The sequence below is a fragment of the Felis catus genome, chromosome A1, assembly GCF_018350175.1.
Source record: "Felis catus isolate Fca126 chromosome A1, F.catus_Fca126_mat1.0, whole genome shotgun sequence".
Taxonomy (NCBI): domain Eukaryota; kingdom Metazoa; phylum Chordata; class Mammalia; order Carnivora; family Felidae; genus Felis; species Felis catus.
In genome coordinates, this window is record NC_058368.1 from 204,789,074 (window position 1) to 204,807,895 (window position 18,822).

At 42.1% G+C, this 18,822-nt stretch overlaps 1 protein-coding gene across 9 annotated transcripts in view; it reads right to left on the reverse strand.

Moving 5' to 3' along the window:
• GHR (growth hormone receptor) overlaps positions 1 to 18,822 on the reverse strand; it is a 272,519-nt gene that overhangs the window by 61,681 nt on the left and 192,016 nt on the right. For all 9 annotated transcript variants that reach the window (XM_045037576.1, XM_023238718.2, XM_023238712.2 and 6 more), the window contains one exon: positions 14,250 to 14,315. In XM_045037576.1, the coding sequence (XP_044893511.1) occupies positions 14,250 to 14,315 (66 nt within the window). The remainder of the gene's footprint in view (positions 1 to 14,249; positions 14,316 to 18,822) is intronic.

Consider the following 18,822-nt stretch of genomic DNA (forward strand, 5'->3'; position numbering starts at 1 on the left):
TAGTAAGGCTAATTTCATGGGTCTCACTGGGAATATGAATTGTCTTTACTAGGGGATGGGGGTTGAGATTGTTTATGAGGTATTACTCTATTTTTATTATGAAAATACACACAAACAGATAAAAATATGCAAATACACACAAAAATAGAGAGCCTGGCTTAGTGAACCATGTTAAATAATAATAAGAGTAACACTAGTAAAACCATGTATATTATTATCAATAATAACAACAAAACATATATTCGTCACCCAGCTTGAAATATTATTAGCATTTTACCAGTCCTGTTTTGTGTTGTTTATCTATTTTTTGGTCATCTGCTTTTAGCCGTAACTACCTACATGGCTATCTCTAAAAGCTAATAAAGACACTCCTGTTAAAAAATTAATGGGGCGCCTGGGTGGCTCAGTCGGTTAAGTATCTGACTTTGGCTCAGGTCATGATCTCACAGTCCGTGAGTTCAAGCCCCGCATCGGGCTCTGTGCTGACAGCCTGGAGCCTGGAGCCTGCTTCTGATTCTGTGTCTCCCTCTCTCTGACCCTCCCCTGTTCATGCTCTGTCTCTCTCTGTCTCAAAAATAAATAAACATTAAAAAAATAGAAAATAAAAAATTAATACAAATATTATACCTAACAAATTAATAATGATCCCTCAATACCACTAAATGCCCAGTCTGTGCTCAAATTTCTAAAAGATATCTTTAAAAATTCATTTGTTTGAATCAGGATTCATTGTTTGACAATTCATTTGTTTGAATCAGGATGCAAACTAGGCCCACACAATGTCTTGTCTGTTCAAATCCATGACATTTCTTCTCTCTTCTTTTTATTCTGTGATTTTTTTTTTTTTTTTTTGGTTGAGGATATTTTCCTTCAGCTTCTTGCATCTTAGAGTCATTTACAATGTTCCTCTACGCCTCTTATTTCCTATAAACAGGCAGTAAGACCTAGAGGCTTAATGTAATTCAGCTTAACACTCACGGAAAGAGTCTATCATGGGTGGTGTGGCAAACCCCTGTGTCAGGGACATATGATATCAGACGCTGGCAAGATTGATCTGGGTTCAAAGTGTTGTCAGCCTGAATCACCCAGAACAGAGTTCACCGAAGTATTTTATCATTCACTGACAACCTTGCCCAAATCTATAACTTCATTAGGGGTTCTAAACTGGTGATTTCTAATCCTACCATTTCATCTATACATACATATTCATACACATATTCACATTTATATACACATACACATGCTAGCTAATGTATATTAGCAAGAGAGAGACACAAGAAGAAAACATTTCTTCACCAACGATTCAGTTACCCTGAAATGCAATTCATACAAAAAATTCAAAGAAATAGCGTATTTCCCTTGATGTATCAATTTTTAGAATAATGAGTACATACCCTTGTAACCTCCAAAGGTGACCATTTAAAACAATATATTGCTATGAACTTACTGATGAATCAAATTTTGATGCCATTGTTGAGAGACTGGAATTACAGGAATAAAAATGATGAAATCATTTCTCCTTTTTCGGCTATTCTGGGCATTTTGGAGAAAAAAAAAATGTTGGCTACCTTTCCTTTTCCATTCCCCCTTTCTCCACTCTATCATCACAATCCCTCCGAAAATAGCAGAAGGCAAGACCAGAGACTAGATGACATCTAAAAATCCACACACATACACAAACTTTCCAGACAACCCCGGTGGATATTTACTGAAGGATGCACTCATACTCAGAGAGGGATCAGTACACCCTAAATGTCTGAACACTCACATGCTAGACCCGCAGCATGGGCAAATCACTGACCAGAGCTGTGAAAGTGCCAGTTACCTGCAGCCTGCGCTCCCCTGAGCACCGGTGGCCACTGAAGCAGTAATAGATAATCCCTCGAAAAGAAGTTCCCCAATCAACTATTTTCAGGAAGTGCTATTTTTTTTTTCTTTTTTTTTTTTTTTTTTTTAATTTTTTTTTTCAATGTTTATTTATTTTTTGGGACAGAGAGAGAGCATGAATGGGGGAGGGGCAGAGAGAGAGGGAGACACAGAATCGGAAAGAGGCTCCAGGCTCTGAGCCATCAGCCCAGAGCCCGACGCGGGGCTCGAACTCACGGACCGCGAGATCGTGACCTGGCTGAAGTCGGACGCTTAACCGACTGCGCCACCCAGGCGCCCCTTTTTTTTCTTTTTCTGGGACAATCATAATGCACCCAAGCAGATTAGAGAATCTGAGTAGTTCTGCAGTAAAGAAGCCTGTTTAACTCTGCATGGCCTAGTATTTCCTAAGCACTGGGGAAATGGTGGGCTAATACATGAAGGGCAGAGTTCTTTGCAGGAGTGTGCAGAGTATCATTTTTGGAGGGGATTTTTTTTTCATATATATATGTGTAGTGGGTTAAATTGTATCCTTCAAACATATACCCAAATCCTAATCCCTAGTACCTGTGAAATGTGATCTTTGTTTGAAAAAGGGTCTTTGCTGATATAATTAAGGTAAGGATCTCAGAAGGAGATTATCCTAGGTTAGAGCTCCAAATTCAATGATGGGTATCCTTATAAGAGACAGAAAAGGAGAACAGACACAGAGACAGGGGAGAGGCCTGCGAAGATGGAGACAGAGAATGAAGTGATACATCTACAAACCAAGGACCATCAAGGATTGGCAGCAGTTTCCAGAACCGAGGAGAGAGAGGCATGGAACAGATTCTCCCTCAGGGCCTCCAGAGAGAATAAACAGTGATGACACCTTGATATTTGACTTGTTGCCTCCATAACTGTGAGAGAATAAATTTCTGTTATTTTAAGCCACCAGGGTTATGGTACTTTGTCACAGCAGTCTCAGGAAACTAATACAATACCTGTGAGCTCCATCAATGCAGGTCTGAGGGAGACCTCTGGCATTTGTATTTATTGAAAATGTCCACAGGTGATTCTGATGGAGACACTCACCAAGAACCAGCATTTCAGGATCTTGGGGGTTGAAGGGTTAGTCACCTGCTTATATTGACATCCTGTTAGGATTTTAGTCTGTGGCTGTGGCTCTGGATGCACCAACCAAGCCTCCAGCCCTTTATCTCCAGGTCTCTGTTTTTCTAAGAAAGTAGTCCAGAAAAAAATATTTATGGGCCATCCCTTAAGAGGTACGTTAGAACTGTTAGAGGTGGTGACAGTGGTCAAGGCTGTGTGAGTAGAGGAAAGGATTTACGGGCTCAAACAGGGGAGGGAGACCAGCTTTTGTCAGATGACTCATGTGATCTCACTTGAAGGGAATCCTCATTTTGCAGCCCAAATAAAGCTGAGCTTCCCTGTTTTTGGTAGTTGAGAAATCTTGGTCTCCTAAGACTTCTTCTAATCCTTCTGGACCCAGTTTGCTTCTTTCACTCAGCTGCCTGAAAAGGCTGCTTCTTTCATCCCAGACTCTGTCCATATGAAAATATTTTATTTCTTTTCTTAGTTGTTCTCTTTCTTAGCAGCCTAGCTTCCCCAGGTATCTTTTTGATATACTTATCTCCCAGGCTTTGGGTATCTCCAAAAGGAGCTGGAGACTCCTCTCTTGTCCTGGCAATAATTGATGACTAATAACAAGGTACCTGCTTTTATAAAAACCTCAACAGGGGGAGGTATGCAGGGCAGGAAGGAGTTGGCATGTGTTATTCCAGTTTGAAAACTCACATCGAGGCTGACTATACCCGAAGAGATTATTCAGTCATGGTTTAGCCAAGATTGTTCAGTCACAAACTAAATTTGGGGGAAGGCACCAAAGAAAAATTTCATCTAATTCACAATTTTTGCCTTCATCCAAGAAAGGCAGGGTATTTAGAGTAGGGCATAGGGGTAGACAATGGGTAGGGATAGTGAGGAGTCATGAAGTAGGGTGGAAATTATCCCCCCTCTTTCTGTTCCATTGAGCTCCTGCTCCAATGTTCCGGCACAGCCACAGTTCACCTGTAGCGCGAGTCAAATGGGCTGTCATAGGTGCTGGCCTGAGTATGTCACCACTAGTTAATGTATTATTTGTTGTGGCTGTGAAATTTGATCCAGGAAGCCTCCTTAGAGCTGAACTCCTGAAGCAAAAACAAATTTTAAGCTAGTGATTCCATATAAGAGAATCCTAACAATAAAACAGCACACGATTATTGTCAAATGAATCATCCAGATAGTAAATGTTCCTTGGGACTGAGTTTAGTCTAGTAGGGGGTAAAGATGCTTTTTGGAAAAGTAGACAGTTTGTTTCGATGACACACACTTTAGTGATCTGTACAGCCTCATCTCTTGTCTATGCCTAAGGACAGTCTTTCAGGGAAAAGAGGAAGGAAAGGCAATAACATTTCACTAGGTGTCAAACATTTTACCTAATCCTGCCTGCGAAGCAAGTAGGCTGGGCTTCAGGCTGCCCTTTTGCTCTCTTCCCCAGCACCCTCTTCCTTAGGAAGAGGCTCTTGCCCGGAGCCCACGTCTTGTCCTCTGGTGTCTAGAGTGTGGCAAACCCCTCAGGCTTCCCTTCCAATGCCCCCTGCTTCCCTGGCTTAAACAGGCAATCCAGATGGCGGTGCTCATGGCAGGACCCAAAAGCAGGGCTTCTGGGACGAGGGCCTCTCAGGCCATGAAATTAAGTTTTGCACTTTTTTTTTTTTAATTTTTTTTTTCAACGTTTTATTTTTGGGACAGAGAGAGACAGAGCATGAACGGGGGAGGGGCAGAGAGAGAAGGAGACACAGAATCGGAAACAGGCTCCAGGCTCCGAGCCATCAGCCCAGAGCTTGACGCGGGGCTCGAACTCCCGGACCACGAGATTGTGACCTGGCTGAAGTCGGACGCTTAACCGACTGCGCCACCCAGGCGCCCCAAGTTTTGCACTTTTTTAAGAGATTAAAGCAGAATGAAAAAGACATGTCCATAACATTAAAATTTATTTGTTAAATCAATTTTTCTCAAACTGGACGATACAAACATTCCCCTTATACTTATATAGTATATCTCAGGTGTGAGATATACTATATAAGATCAAGCCTGTTTCCTACTACCCCCCCACCCCCAGTAGAAATGAACTTAAATTGGAGATAAGCTTTGGTGAGTGGGGTCAGGAGGGGGGGAGGGTACTTCCGGGGGCCCAGGCCACTACCGCTCTTTCTACCACTCTGCAGTGACAGCAGTAGTAAAGATCATAAAATAGCTAACAAGTATTCCATACCTATTTTGTGCCAGGAATTTTTCTATGTACCTATTTGCTCCTCACAATGACCCTTAAAGACAGCTGTTGACATCTTCGTTTATAGCTGGATAAGTTGGAGCTCGTGGCATATTGGCAGGATGCTGGGGGCATACACAGAAGGCAACCTGTGGTCTCCACTCCCAAACCCTAAAGTCCTCATCAGATAGCCTATGACATCAACTGGAACTAATAAAAGTTTGCCAAAACCAATACTGTCTGATAAGAGCAAATATTTCCAAGGCTTCCGTAGGACCTTCTTCTCTTCCCCATGAGAAAGAAAAATGGCAGAAGAGGAAAATGTATCTATTGCTCTCAAGTTTGAGGAAACAGTTATGTTACTCATCTGCGTGTGTGTGTGCGTGTGTGTGTGTGTGTGTGTGTGTGTGTGTGTAGGGGGAATTGGCATGCCAAACTCAAATATCATGATAATCTTCGCTAACACCTCTCCCTCCACTTCCCTTCTAGAAGCAGTTGCTCTCAGGTAATTCCTGGAACTCCACGTGATATCAGTTTGACAAATACTAAGCTCCCATTTTGTGCAAGGCCCTGTTTAAGTTGTGAAGGAAAGGACAGAGCATATAAAGATGAGGAAGACTATGTCCTTGCTCTCAAAATAACTCACAGTCTAGAAGGGAAGACACCAGGTGTACACAAGCCACTTGAGTTTAATGCAAAAGATGGGCAACTTCAAATGCTTTTGGAATTCAGAAACAGAAAAGCTTCACTAGCGGAAAGGAAGCTATCCAGGTGCTTCTCCCTTTTTTTGGGGTTTGCCTGGCAGGAGCTTCACAGCGACAGGTGCACATAGCCACGTGTGCCGACAGCACAGACCACAGATGGGCTCGCCTGCAAATATTTGCTTTCCCATTAATTCAAATTTGGAGTTTGAAAATTCTTATTTATTAAAGAATTTTAAGAGAGAATAAAGAAGTGTTCAAGGCTGCTTTTCCATAAAACATGAAAAATCAGAAGTTAGCCTGTAGGAGTAAACACACGATTGCTACTTGAGAATACCTCGAGGACTCATGAAGGCTATTCATCCGAATCCTAACATCGATGGTGATGCTGTGAGGTTTCAGGTTTAGGAGTCTCTTCCATTACACGATTTCCTAACAAGAGAGTCTTCTGTCTTTATTCTTTGGCTGGAATTCAGTGGCAGCAGTCAGTTTATAAAAGATTTACAGACCTGCAAAGTCAGGTTTGCCCTCACACTAGAGCCATGTGATATGCTGACTATAATTCTTCAGAAGATACGTATTATGTGAAAATGATGATGTATGCAGACAGTTGAGTTGCAAATTATTGCCTGTTTCATCCATCACCGAGCATTTACAGATGCTTTCATCTGACAGAGTACCAATAACAATGCCACCACTGCCACCACCAATAATAATAATAATAATAATAATAATAATAATAATAAATCCACATGTCCACATTGATTAGAAGATACTTTTAATCTACTTTACAATATAGTGTATTTCAGAAGAATTGACTGTGAAGTAAATTCATATAGTGAATCTAGTATCCTCATTAATGTCAGTTATCAAATTGAAAATAATTTTCTATAGGAGACTAAGAGACAACAACCGATACAAACATGATGACTAGTCTATCCTCAGAGCAGCCATAGACAATCTGAAGCAAATAGGCATGTTTATTTACAAAAGCAAGCATCTAGTCTGGGGACTATAGTTTGCCAGCCTGTAGTTTAAATAATTGTTGACCTTAAAAGAAAATAGCTTATTTTGTATCACAGGTTGCAAATTACATGCAAATCAATTTCTTATAAATCATACTTTTTTTGAGAGAGAGAGAGAGAGAGACAGAGAGAGAGACAGAATGCAAGCTGGGAGAGGGACAGAAGGGGTGAGAGAGAATCTTAAGCAGGCTCCACACTCAATGCACAGCCCAAAGCAGGGCTTGATTCCATGACCCTCAGATCATGACCTCAACTGAAATCAAGAGTCAGATACTCAACTGACTGAGCCACCCAGGTCCCCCTAAATCATACCTTTTTTTTTTTTTTGGAGTATTGGCATTTTCTTTTTTAAAACTTTTTTTTATTTCAGAGGGGTGGGTCAAGGAGGGACAGAGGGAGAGAGAGAGAAAGAATCTTAAGCAGGGTCCAGGTTTAGCACAGAGCCTGATGTGGGGCTCGATCCCATGACCCTGGGATCATGACATGAGCCAAAATTAAGAGTCAGACACTCAACTGACTGAGCCACTCAGGTGCCCGAAATCATATATTTTAAGAAGCCCTTTGAAAGTTGTGTAACTTCTTTTCTAAGTGATACATTTTTCATTTAGTAATTAATCACCTGAGTTATTTCTTACTTAAATATGTTATTTCATATTGCATATATTTGCCATGAAGCATACTCTTATTTGAACTACTATTTAATGGCACATGTGTTTGAGTTCCATGAATCTTTATAAATGTGATGTAGTATCGTCTTTCTAAGTGTGTAGATTAATTTGTATTAAAAACAGTGCACACCTATGTAAAAAAATTCAAAATTTCCCCCCAATGTACACGTGTATATTATCTGAAGAAACTGTTCATCACAAGTAGAAGCTGGTGTGGTCAAAGGCTCTTCTGGAATGACAGATTCAGGGGTTCTTTCCCTAGAGAGGCTCCTGTGTGCAGAAGCCAGAGCTCTCTTGAGAGCAGTAATTACAGAGTTGGTTTTGAAGAACTCAGCAGTGAATCAGAAGGCTGCAGGCTAGAAGAACTCCAAGGTCACAACCAACACTGGGAGGCTTTAGCTTTCTAGAGTCTAAAAAGTGTTCACCACCCACTGAGGTCACCCAGGGTGAAAGAACGTTTATCTTGGATTTCATCCTTGAAAAATGTGTGTTATGCTTTGGAAGAGAAACCAAACTAGAAATTGGTGTATAGAGCACACAAAGGGCCCCCTGGGATTTTTAGGGAGTTGCTTAGTCATCCTTTACAGACTTAAAAAAAAATCAGTCACTTCTAAGATTCAAGGCTTTTAGAGGCCTATGTCCACAGATTTCTAAATACTTTCTTATTGTTTGGGTTCCAGAAGAAAGAAAAGACCTTGATAAATGTTTATAACCGGTAAGGAGCTGTGAGTACTTGAGGAGGCTGGCCTTGAGCTGCAGGCTTACTTCCCACTCCCACAGTGCCGCTAACACTGGCTGATGCATCTGCACAGAGAACAGCTCTCTTGTAGATTAAGTAGGAAATGTCTACCTACCCCAGATTGTGGCTCAGCAAATTGCTAGGAATTGAGGAAGGATAAAAAAGTTAAGACCTAGTATTTATCTTACAAAGAATCTTTATCTCCCAACAATTACATGTGAAAACAGGACGGTGTATGATAAAACACGAACAGCTGGGGAGTAATGGCAGGCATTGTCTGGGTGTTTGGGGCTGGAAAAAAGTCACTGCCAAGGCCATATTTTGCCTTGTAATTGAACACTGTTATTTGAATTATCAATAATATGCATTGTCTACACTTTATTTTGCGTATCCTGGGAGAGATACAAAGTACTTTCACTGACGGTATCTTCTTTACTCTCTTGTTGGTCTTGTTGGTCTAGGAACGTCTTTTCTCTGCACCTCCATTTCTTCTTGTGTAAAGTACATAATTCTGTCTGTCTTCCTCGTACTTCAGAGAAGCAAGGAAGGGGGGGTGGGTAAATAGTACCTGTAGGATGCTTGGCGTTACCTGGAGATTAGTGCTATGAGTCAGGAAGGGCTACCACTAGTCTGGGTGCAAGAGAGAGCCAACATAAACACTGTTTCCTTAAAAGGGATCATAATAATCTGTGTTTACTTACTGAATCATTTACTGACTTATTTATAAACAGTAGCCTGTCAAGAATTCAATGTCAGCTTTAATTTCAGAACCCATTGTCAGAACTGCTCTCTAAAGCATGTCTGAAGCTCAAGTTCTTTGTTAGAAGTAAATCCTGCAGATTCTAAGATACCATCCCTGCTCTGATACACTCCCTTGTGTTGTGCTTATTTTAGCTGTATTGTCAGCTAGTAAGCCCATAAAGTTGAAAATATCTGATGAAAAAGAATGCTCAAAGCTGAGAGGGTCATTCAGCTTGGATGGGGGCAATGATGGGTCGCAGGCAGGAGTGGGGCTATGCTTCCCTCAGCAGCTGAAGTGCCAACAGAATACCACAGTGATGACATAGAGGTCCTGTGACATACCCTAAGACTAGACCATGACACCAGTCCCATGACCTGAAGTTAAGGTTCTGTGGAAGGCTTTTGGGAAAGACTATACGTGTTTATAGCAATGGACAAGAGAAATTTTTCTTCCTGTATATATTTGTCCCTCTCCTTTCATAAATGCCTGCTGGAGGGCATAGAGGTGCTCTGTGCTAGCCAAAGAGTAATTATGCTATCAGGGAAAACCTGGATTTTTTTTACATGTGTGCGTGTGCGTGTGTTCAAAATCCAGAAACTACTCATTAAGCACTTGGCATGTGTCAGGCACTGTGGGAGACAAGGACGTATACAAGAGACAATAGAGCCTCTACCCTTGAGGATAGTATAGTCTATTACAAGGGAATAGAAAGCATACACAAGACTCCATTAGGTTGAAACAAATGACATGATATTAAGGTCCAAAATAAAGCTGAGTATGGGACATTTCATCCAGTTCAATCCTAATACCTGTTGGAATAAAATAAGGGCCATGAGAGAACACAATAAACACCATGGGGCCAGATACTATTCTAACTCTTAAAAATTTTTTTTTTCAACGTTTATTTATTTTTGGGACAGAGAGAGACAGAGCATGAACGGGGGAGGGGCAGAGAGAGAGGGAGACACAGAATCGGAAACAGGCTCCAGGCTCTGAGCCATCAGCCCAGAGCCTGACGCGGGGCTCGAACTCACGGACCGCGAGATCGTGACCTGGCTGAAGTCGGCCGCTTAACCGACTGCGCCACCCAGGCGCCCCATCTAACTCTTTTAAATATATCAACACTTATAATTCTCACAACAGCTATGAGGTAGGTACTGTTAGCACCCCTATTTTAGAGACAAACAAACAAACACAAAACAAACAGCCAAGGTATAGAGAGCTTATGAAACTTAGGAAAGATCACTCAGGAAGTACGTGGTAGATCTGGGACGTAAACAGTCTGTCTTGCTATCTTGCTCTACAGGCTGAGTTTTGAAAAGTACTGTGTTATATACTCTTTCCTTAAGAGAAAGCAAGGAAGGCCTACACAGATTCCAAGATGGAAGTACTCATCCTCTTGGGGGATAAAGTGATATTTGAAATATGCCTGAAAGAGAACAGTCCATGAAAGATGTTCCTGACTCAGAGGAAAGAAGAGGGAAGTTCTGGTGAAGGGGTTATTAGGAATAGATACAATGAAGCAGGTAAAGCAGAGACACGAACGTGGGTATCCATAGCATACAAGGGCGATAAGGCTAGAAAAGCACTTAGGATCCACATGATGGACCTTCTTGAATGCCAAGGAGATGAGCTTCTTCATAAGGTAGAAAATAGTGGGGGGCTACTGAAGGTGTTCAGGCATAAGAATCACTGCATGAGACGTAGGCAGGAAGAATGAACACGGGAGCAGAGAGCAGGATGGTTTGGAATAGGGAAAAGCAGGAGGTAACAGAGAGAAATTAGCAGACGAGGACAGGAGTCTGGCTAAGACCGTAAGATAAGGACATGTAAAGGTGACGATGACTGTATCAAACTTCTGTCTCATAATCATGTTTCTATTGAAAAGTAACTTACGATGTGAAGGAAGTTGTTTGTGAGCTTATAAAACTGTAAGCAATTCATTTGTTGTGCCCATCTAAGATGATAATCTTTTGGAATCCTTTCAAAACTTAACTCTGACCTCGGTCATTATGTTTATGTTCAGAATGCCCATTTTCACAAAATCTTGGACTCATTTATGCTCCAAATGCCAGTCAATGAAACTTCAATATTTTCCTCCGGTTGGATATTCATTTTAATTTCAGGTGGAAATGCCACTGATCACAAAACTTACACTCTCACAGCAATATGCAGTAAATTCAGTGAAAAGGAATGGCTTTTAAAAGTGAGAGAACAAAATCTCTTTCAGAAAGATGTGCAGGATATATAAGTCTGTCAATGCTGCTTACCAATGTAATTTGGTGTACAATCCACACCTAAAGTGGAACCTGGGGACTGATGGTTAAGGGTGTCCAAACAGTTAGAATGTGCCTACATCACTGGCTTACTATAGAAAACCCATCATGAGAAGACTTTGGGCTTCCTGGTACAGAGGTGTTTGGCAGGCACTTAGGCAGTGATTCCAAATTTGGAGACAAAGAACATCTGTGTTTCACAGAGGGGACAAAAAGGCCCACACTTGGGTCAGACCCTGGCCAATGCATACCCTTCTTCTACTGTTACCATATCGTAGCCTTTGCCTGTAAGGTAGCTGTCCTCGGAGTATAAACCATTTGATTCCTAGGAGTCCTTTCCACAATGGAACAGGGTAATTAATGTGTAATTAACACAAGTGGGGAGATCTGATCCTCCATGAGGGTTCCAGCCAGCCCAGAGGCCCCATAACAAGGGGTGCTTGTGGGAATTGTTAAATGTGGAGAAGGATGGGTAACCAGGGAGCTATGAAGGGTGCTTCCATTTAATTAATTCATATGCAAGGTACCGTTCAAGGTACCATGTTCAAGGTACCGTTTTAGGCCCGGTGAATTACACAACTCTGAATAAGATCCAGCTGTTCACAATCCCGATGGGGAGATAAGAGAAATATGCAAATAGCTCTACTGCAAAGCAGCATTTGATATATTCCTTAAAAGTGGTATAAAATAGCATGATCTCCCTCGAAGATGAACATGGCGAAGGGAAGTACTGCTTTGGGCCAAGCACTGTGTTCTGGCTGAGCCTTAAACACGGGCAGGATTTATATTTACAGAATGCAGGGTGAGGTGGAAGGAGGATTGTCCCAGAAGACGGGCTGAAATGAGCAAGTCCCAGGGGTGGGAAAGCACAGTGTTGTTGGGGAGTACTAAGTAGTGTAGACTTATAAGCGGGGATGAGGGATGTTGGATTTCAGTGGCTTGGGGTAGGTTTGAAGTTTGAAATTTGAGTTGTTTAGAGCAGAGTGATATGTTGGGTTCTTAAAACTGTCATTGGCAGAGGAAGGTGGATACAAGAAGGGAGAGATGAGTAGGGGGGAGAAGGGGAGAGGAGGGAGACTGCTACTCAGGGGTTACTACAATAGCCCCAGAATAACCTACAGGTGGCCTGGCGGGGTGTGGTGGCATCTATGTATGTTAGGTCAGTTCTGCCTGGAATTTGCCCTGAGGGGGTGTAATTTGTTTTTCCTCCATGGGGGTTTTGCTTTGAATCTGAGAATTTAGAAAAATGCACATAGGAAATGTATGAATTATAACCGCGTAATGATCAGACAGTTCACGTTGAACACTAGCTTCGTGTGTGAAGTTATCTCCTGAGTGAGAATATGAGATTGCTGATGTTAGGACAATATCTTACTCATCTCTTTCTTCCCCAGGGTGCAGAGTTAGAGCTGGGTGCCTAGCAAAGAATTAAACGCTTGGGATACAGTGACAGGGAGGTGATAAGAGCACCAGGGTCTGTCGCATCTCAATGAGATGCTCGGATGATAAAGGTGGCCCTGTGTCCAAGCATGTGCACTGTGGAAAAGCGTGCACTGGTAGCCACATCCACGGACGGGAGTAACTTTATCCAATCAGTCATGGGATGGAGGGGAGCTAACTTTTGAAAAGGAGAAGCTGGAAGGATAGTATTCTGCCTTGTGTGGGCAGGTCAGTATCTCTGTGATATATCACAGAGAAAGGATAATTGGTATTCTTGCTTATCACAAAGACAGAAAATCAACATATGCCAAATGACTTGGCAGGACTTTCTTCAACACATCTGCCATACCCAGAGGTTGTATTGCAACAAGGCCCAGCGTGACTTTACAAAGAAAATAGGAAAAATCGTACGACCCCTCCGAGGGAAAGTGAGGAGCAGAGTCCTACGTGTGTGGAGGAGAGACCAATGCAGGGCGGAGCATGCACATCAGTAAAACATTCTCCTTTCTGAAGTTTTTAATTTGAATTCCAGTATAGTTAGCATACAGTATTATATTAGTTTCAGGTGCACCCCTGTGTATAGAACAGTGACCCCACCATTCTATACATAGGAAGACATTCTTAACGGATTCCTTTTCATTTCCTTGCAGAAAGTAGCAATAAGTTACATTATCTGCTGCGTGAAGGCTTTGAAAAATACTGGCTGGGAGAACCCAAACATCACTAAAAAGCCACCCCTTTCCTAACCCCTCATATTAGGGGGTTATTAGGGAACAGACGAAGATGGTGGAGGCTTCTAAAACAGGAGGGTTTGAGTTCTGCGCACAGGACCAGCATATACGCTCAGACACCATGAAGTGGATCTCTAATGGAGCAGTGGACAAAGTTCCTTGGGAGCACAGAGGCAGAGCAAGTCTTTGGTTCTAGCCGATGTAGAGAAGCGTCCCCACAGAGCTGATGTCTGAGTTCAGTCTTGGGGATGAAGGGGAGATTGTCAGAGGACAAGAGGGTGATGTGCAAAGGCGTTTTAAGGAGAAGAGCTCCCTTGAAGGCAGAATTTTGGATCATAAGACGATATGGTTGAAGGGAAAGCTTTACTGTCAATGAGATCACTAGGTAAATAAACATCTCAAAATCATACTGACAACATAATACACGATTTGCAAAAGGAGGCAGTTCCTAAATTCAATAAACGAATTGTTGGTCCACAATTATTTTATCTTTTTCCCCCCTTCACATTAGTTTGGCTTTACTTAACCTCTAAAGACAAGCAAATGAGAGAGATGAAAAAGCCCCCTTGTAGAGAAGCTGAAAAAGACATCCTTTAAAAGTATATATATTTTTGCTTATTTATGCAAATTCAATCAGTCATTTATCCAGGTACCAAATCTCAAATAAGGCAGAGAAAAAAATAGTAGCTTGAATACGGTAAAGCATGGACAATATCACTGATGACAGAAAAAGGACTGAAATTCTTACTTGTCCCTAGGCCTGGATTAACTCTTTGCAGACTCTGGGATGCTCTGCCAAGGATAGCTGGTGTGGCTGGAACAGAAAGAGAAGAAAACCATTAGTCATCCCTGTAAAAATGGTCTGATGTGACTCTGTTACAATTTCACTTTCAAGTGACAAAATGTGACCTGGCTCAACCTCACGATAATCCTCTCCCTTGTTTTCTTTTTCTTTTTAAAATTAAAAGTGTACCTACCCTCTAAAAAGAACTCATAAATATCAGAGCACATGGAAACCCTGGTGTTAGTCACCTCTGGTCTCATGGCTAGACATGGTCAGAAACAATGGAAAATTGCCTTCCTATAACATCTGAGTCCAAGCTTGAGCCTTGCTTGTGAAAATGCAGAGGGACATAAATTCTCGTTTCAAAACAATATTAAAAACAGTTCAGTCAAACAAGTTTATTCTTGGAAATAAACATGTGAGCAATCTTGGGGGTGGGGAAGGGATGAAGGGAACTGAAAAGTTGCACAGGAGGGACACAGGATTTGTGACGTGTGGCATGCAATGAGTCATCTATTCTAAAAGTGGCTATAATTCTATGGGTACCACTATTAGGTTGCATTAAAAACGGGAAAAATGGAAAATGATCAATGCAGTTGTCTTTGAACCTCTGAACCAGGTTGTTTTGCTACAACTGTTGCTACTATGCAACTGTTATCTGGGTGGACAAGGGGATTTCTCTAGGATTCTGCACCTCCGTAGAGGGGCAACGTGGTCCAGGCTCACAATAAACTCTGGGAATCCTGTGGAAGCGGGGAAGCTGCTGATGCTTTTGGGCCTCCGTAGAGGTCCGCAGAAACAATACTAAGAAATCTCTCTCTGATTATGAACAAAGGGCAAGGAGCAAAACAAAGATGCATTGGGCAGCGAGCTGACTCACTCCTGTCTCCCTGAATTTCAGAGTCAGGCGGGTCCTGCCCACCAGCCCCGGTCCACTCTTCAATGTGCTTTTTTTTCACGAACTGCTCCCACTGAGTTACCAGGAGGAAGCAGCTGTCGGGTGTGGTGTTCATAATATAGAACCCAGCAGATGAAGTCAGGATCCTCTCACTAAACCCTGCAGGATTCTAACCTTTGTCAGATTTTTTTCATTCTGGGCATATCAGTGAGAGCATTTTTCCAAGTGAAGTTAGGCTTTGGGGGTTTTGGGGAGTTAATATTTTAAATTCTGTGCAACTATGACTTCTGAACTATGAGTTCTTTTTATTCTCTCTCTAAATGTTAATATTAGAAGCTCATTTGCTGCCAAATGCAATAAAGAATTATGACAGAAAGCAAAGGGAATACACATTTGCCCAGAATAGATAATGTCTTGCACATTGATTTTAACGTGACCAGAAGGAAAATTGCATTTTATGAAAATACCCTCAAGTCTACTTGACCAGAGGCCTTGATATCCTCAGTCTTTATTATTACCATTATCTAGAACATGCTCCCCTCCAATTCCTTACCACACATCAGAGAATGCTTTGTTTTATGACCCCTTGCCTTAAGTTGGGCATTAAAACATTATTTCAGTTGGTAAGTTTACATAATTTCTGACTGTAAATGACTTGTTCCACTGACAACTGTATGCACCTTAAGAAAATTGTGACAGCTCAAAGGAAGAGTAAAATTAAATCAATCACAGGGCAGCATACAATCCTACGTGTTATTTTGGTCAAAATTATCCAGCAAATGTGTCTCAGCTTAAAACTGGGAACACTAATGGACACCAGTTTCCAGGCACAGATCAGCAGTAAAGCTGACAAATTTCTCCAGAATGATGACTGAGATGGAATGTGGGGGTCAATTATGAGGCCCCAAGGGAGCATGCAGAGCCAAACCCCAGGCCCGGAAATGCCTGGGGAGCCCTGGCTACCCCTGACTCGTCACAAACAAGGATTTTGCTTTCTTTGCAGACAGACATCTGGTGCTTTCCTCTTTATGGTATCAGCATTTGGTAACATTTTCATAAAGCAAATGTGCTCCTCAGCTAACACTCTCCACAATATGTGATGAGTCAAGACATAAAAGGAACAAATGGCGTCCTCAAGGAAAGGCCACAGATTTGTACCAGGCCCAAAAGGGTGCTGGTTACAAAAGTAAAACACAATGAGTAAAACTGTCTTCTTAGCAAACAGAGGTGTCATGCTAAGTTGCTAATTTTAATTAGTGTCAAAGCTGTCCTTAATGTCTGTAAGTGCTGAGCAGTGAGGGAAAAACGAACGCATGCGACAATAAGCAGATAATGAACACTCTGACATATTTACATAGGAGCTTTTAAATGCTGCTGTTATAAAATGGTCAGCTGCAGCCCCTGGCCTCAGCGAGCCCACAGTCTTCTGGGTAGGAATCTGTAAAGGAGCAGTGGGATGGCCCTTAGCAAGTCTGGACAAGCTTCCTGGGGAAGGGACTCTTTGAGATGGGTGCCGACCTTGGGATGAACAGGCAATGGAGAGAAAGGGAAAGGCAGCTGGGGCCAGGAGAACCACTGCACAAAAGTGAGACACAGGCTGGGTAGGTAAAGAGCCTCGATCTCTCTGTTGGGAGTGGGTGGAGCAAAGCTGAGCTGGGGTGTGTTGAGTTGGGGGGGATGTCAGGGTGCATTGGGGATGGTCATTCCAAACAACTTCATTTTGATCCTGCAAATGTTGGAGAATTCCTGCTTTGCAGTATCCTGAGTAGAGCTCCTCAGGGTGGACCTGCCCAAGAACAGGACCCCAAGACTAGAACTAGCTGCAATCAGATCTTTCCTACCTATGTGCAACCTTGTACTCAACTTTTAACTATGGCATATATCTGCCCCTGGTTTCTCCATCTATAAAATGGGGACAGTGACAAGTATCTATACATGCAAGGTTTAAATCAGTTAGTACACGCAATATACTAAATATACAATATAAGTGCTTAGTAAATGTTAGATATTCTTATTATAGCTATTATTATTTTTCAGTTATTATTGCTAGCCATTACCCTGAAAGCAAGGGCCCATCTTTTCTCATGAAGAATGTGACAGTGTTTTTCACAAGGCTGTGTGAGCTTAGGGCTTTGCACTTAGGATGTTGCCCTAAGCCCAGTGAGACCCTCCACTATTTACATCCTCCTGTGCAGGCTGAATGTAGACAGTGGGACTCTGGGGAGGTGATTTTGGTCAAAGACTCAGGCTGGGACTAAATGCAGTCAATTCTAGTTTTTGTAAGTTAGTGAATTCTCTACTGTACCAGGAAGGGAGCTAGAGGGGAAGAATCAATGTTCTGGGGAGTATCGTAATTTACCAGTTGTGCAGCAATGGCATTTGGACCCAGCTCCGAATAGACCGTGCAAACACAAGTCAATAAACAAAAGTACTGCATGTGGCAGTCACGTGACGAGAGGTAACGTAAAGGGCCTCACATGGAATCTGCCATAAATTAAGCATTGATTAGTGTTAGCAGTTGTTATCCCTAGGAGTTTAGGATTATGATAACGATGATGTAACTGTCATGAAATCTTTATCTCAAGACTGCCTCTGAGTGTGATAATTATTTTGCAATACCTACATCTGTCAAGTTATTACATTGTACACCTTAAACTTACACAATGATTTATGTCAATTTTGTCTCAATACAATTGGGAAAAAAACCTTCTGAGAGGTTTTGCTTTCTCCTTCAGGAAGGTTAGTTGTTCTCCATCGGACAGTCCTGGATACTGCTTTTACCCCCCTTGCTGTCACTGCTCATTTGCCTGTGCCCTTTGACACGCAGCGAGCTTCCTGGGGTGGGTATTTCATCTTTGTAACCTCTGTTAGGACAACAGGGCATGACACTTTTTAGAATCATGATGCCTGCTACATAAATGAGGCAAATGATGATGACTTATAAATGCTCTATACTTTGGCTTTGAGGCTAAAAGGGAATCAAACAAAAATAATTTATTCTCAGCAAATTGTGTCTCTCCTTGGAAACCTCACATTTGATTGACTATTGCCTGTCTTTCTGAGGTCTGTTTATCCTTGACCGTATAGCAGAAATCTTCTCTCCTTGGGTTTCAATGGCTACAGCTCTTTCCAGACCCACCTGTTGCCTTCCTGCCCTTCTTTTCTGTCAAACTGTGATCAACCTCACTAAAAAGTATTCAGTTTAAAGTCCTTATCTCCCTTCAACCTGCCCTTGCAGGCTCAAGGTCAAGCTTGGTATCTGGTCACACTGATGCCACACCCCAAACTATCCTGCTGTCTGAAGGCACTGGCTGATGGCAATGTTAAAAAATGTGAGGTGCTTATGTCTCACATTGCTTATGTGCTTAAAAATGCACCAGGCACTATGCTAAGCACATTTTATAGATTTTCCCATTTTACCTTCACAACAACCCTCTGAAGTATTATTAGTTATGTTTTATGGATGGGGGGGGGGGTCAGAGGCCCAGACCAACTAGCTAACTTGTCTTAGGCTACCCAGCAATTATACGGTAGAATCCAAATTTGAACTGGAGCCAGATTCTGAATCCACTCCCGCTCCACTGTTTCCCAAACTTGCCTGACCATCAAGATCCACTGCGACATTTGTTAAACATATGG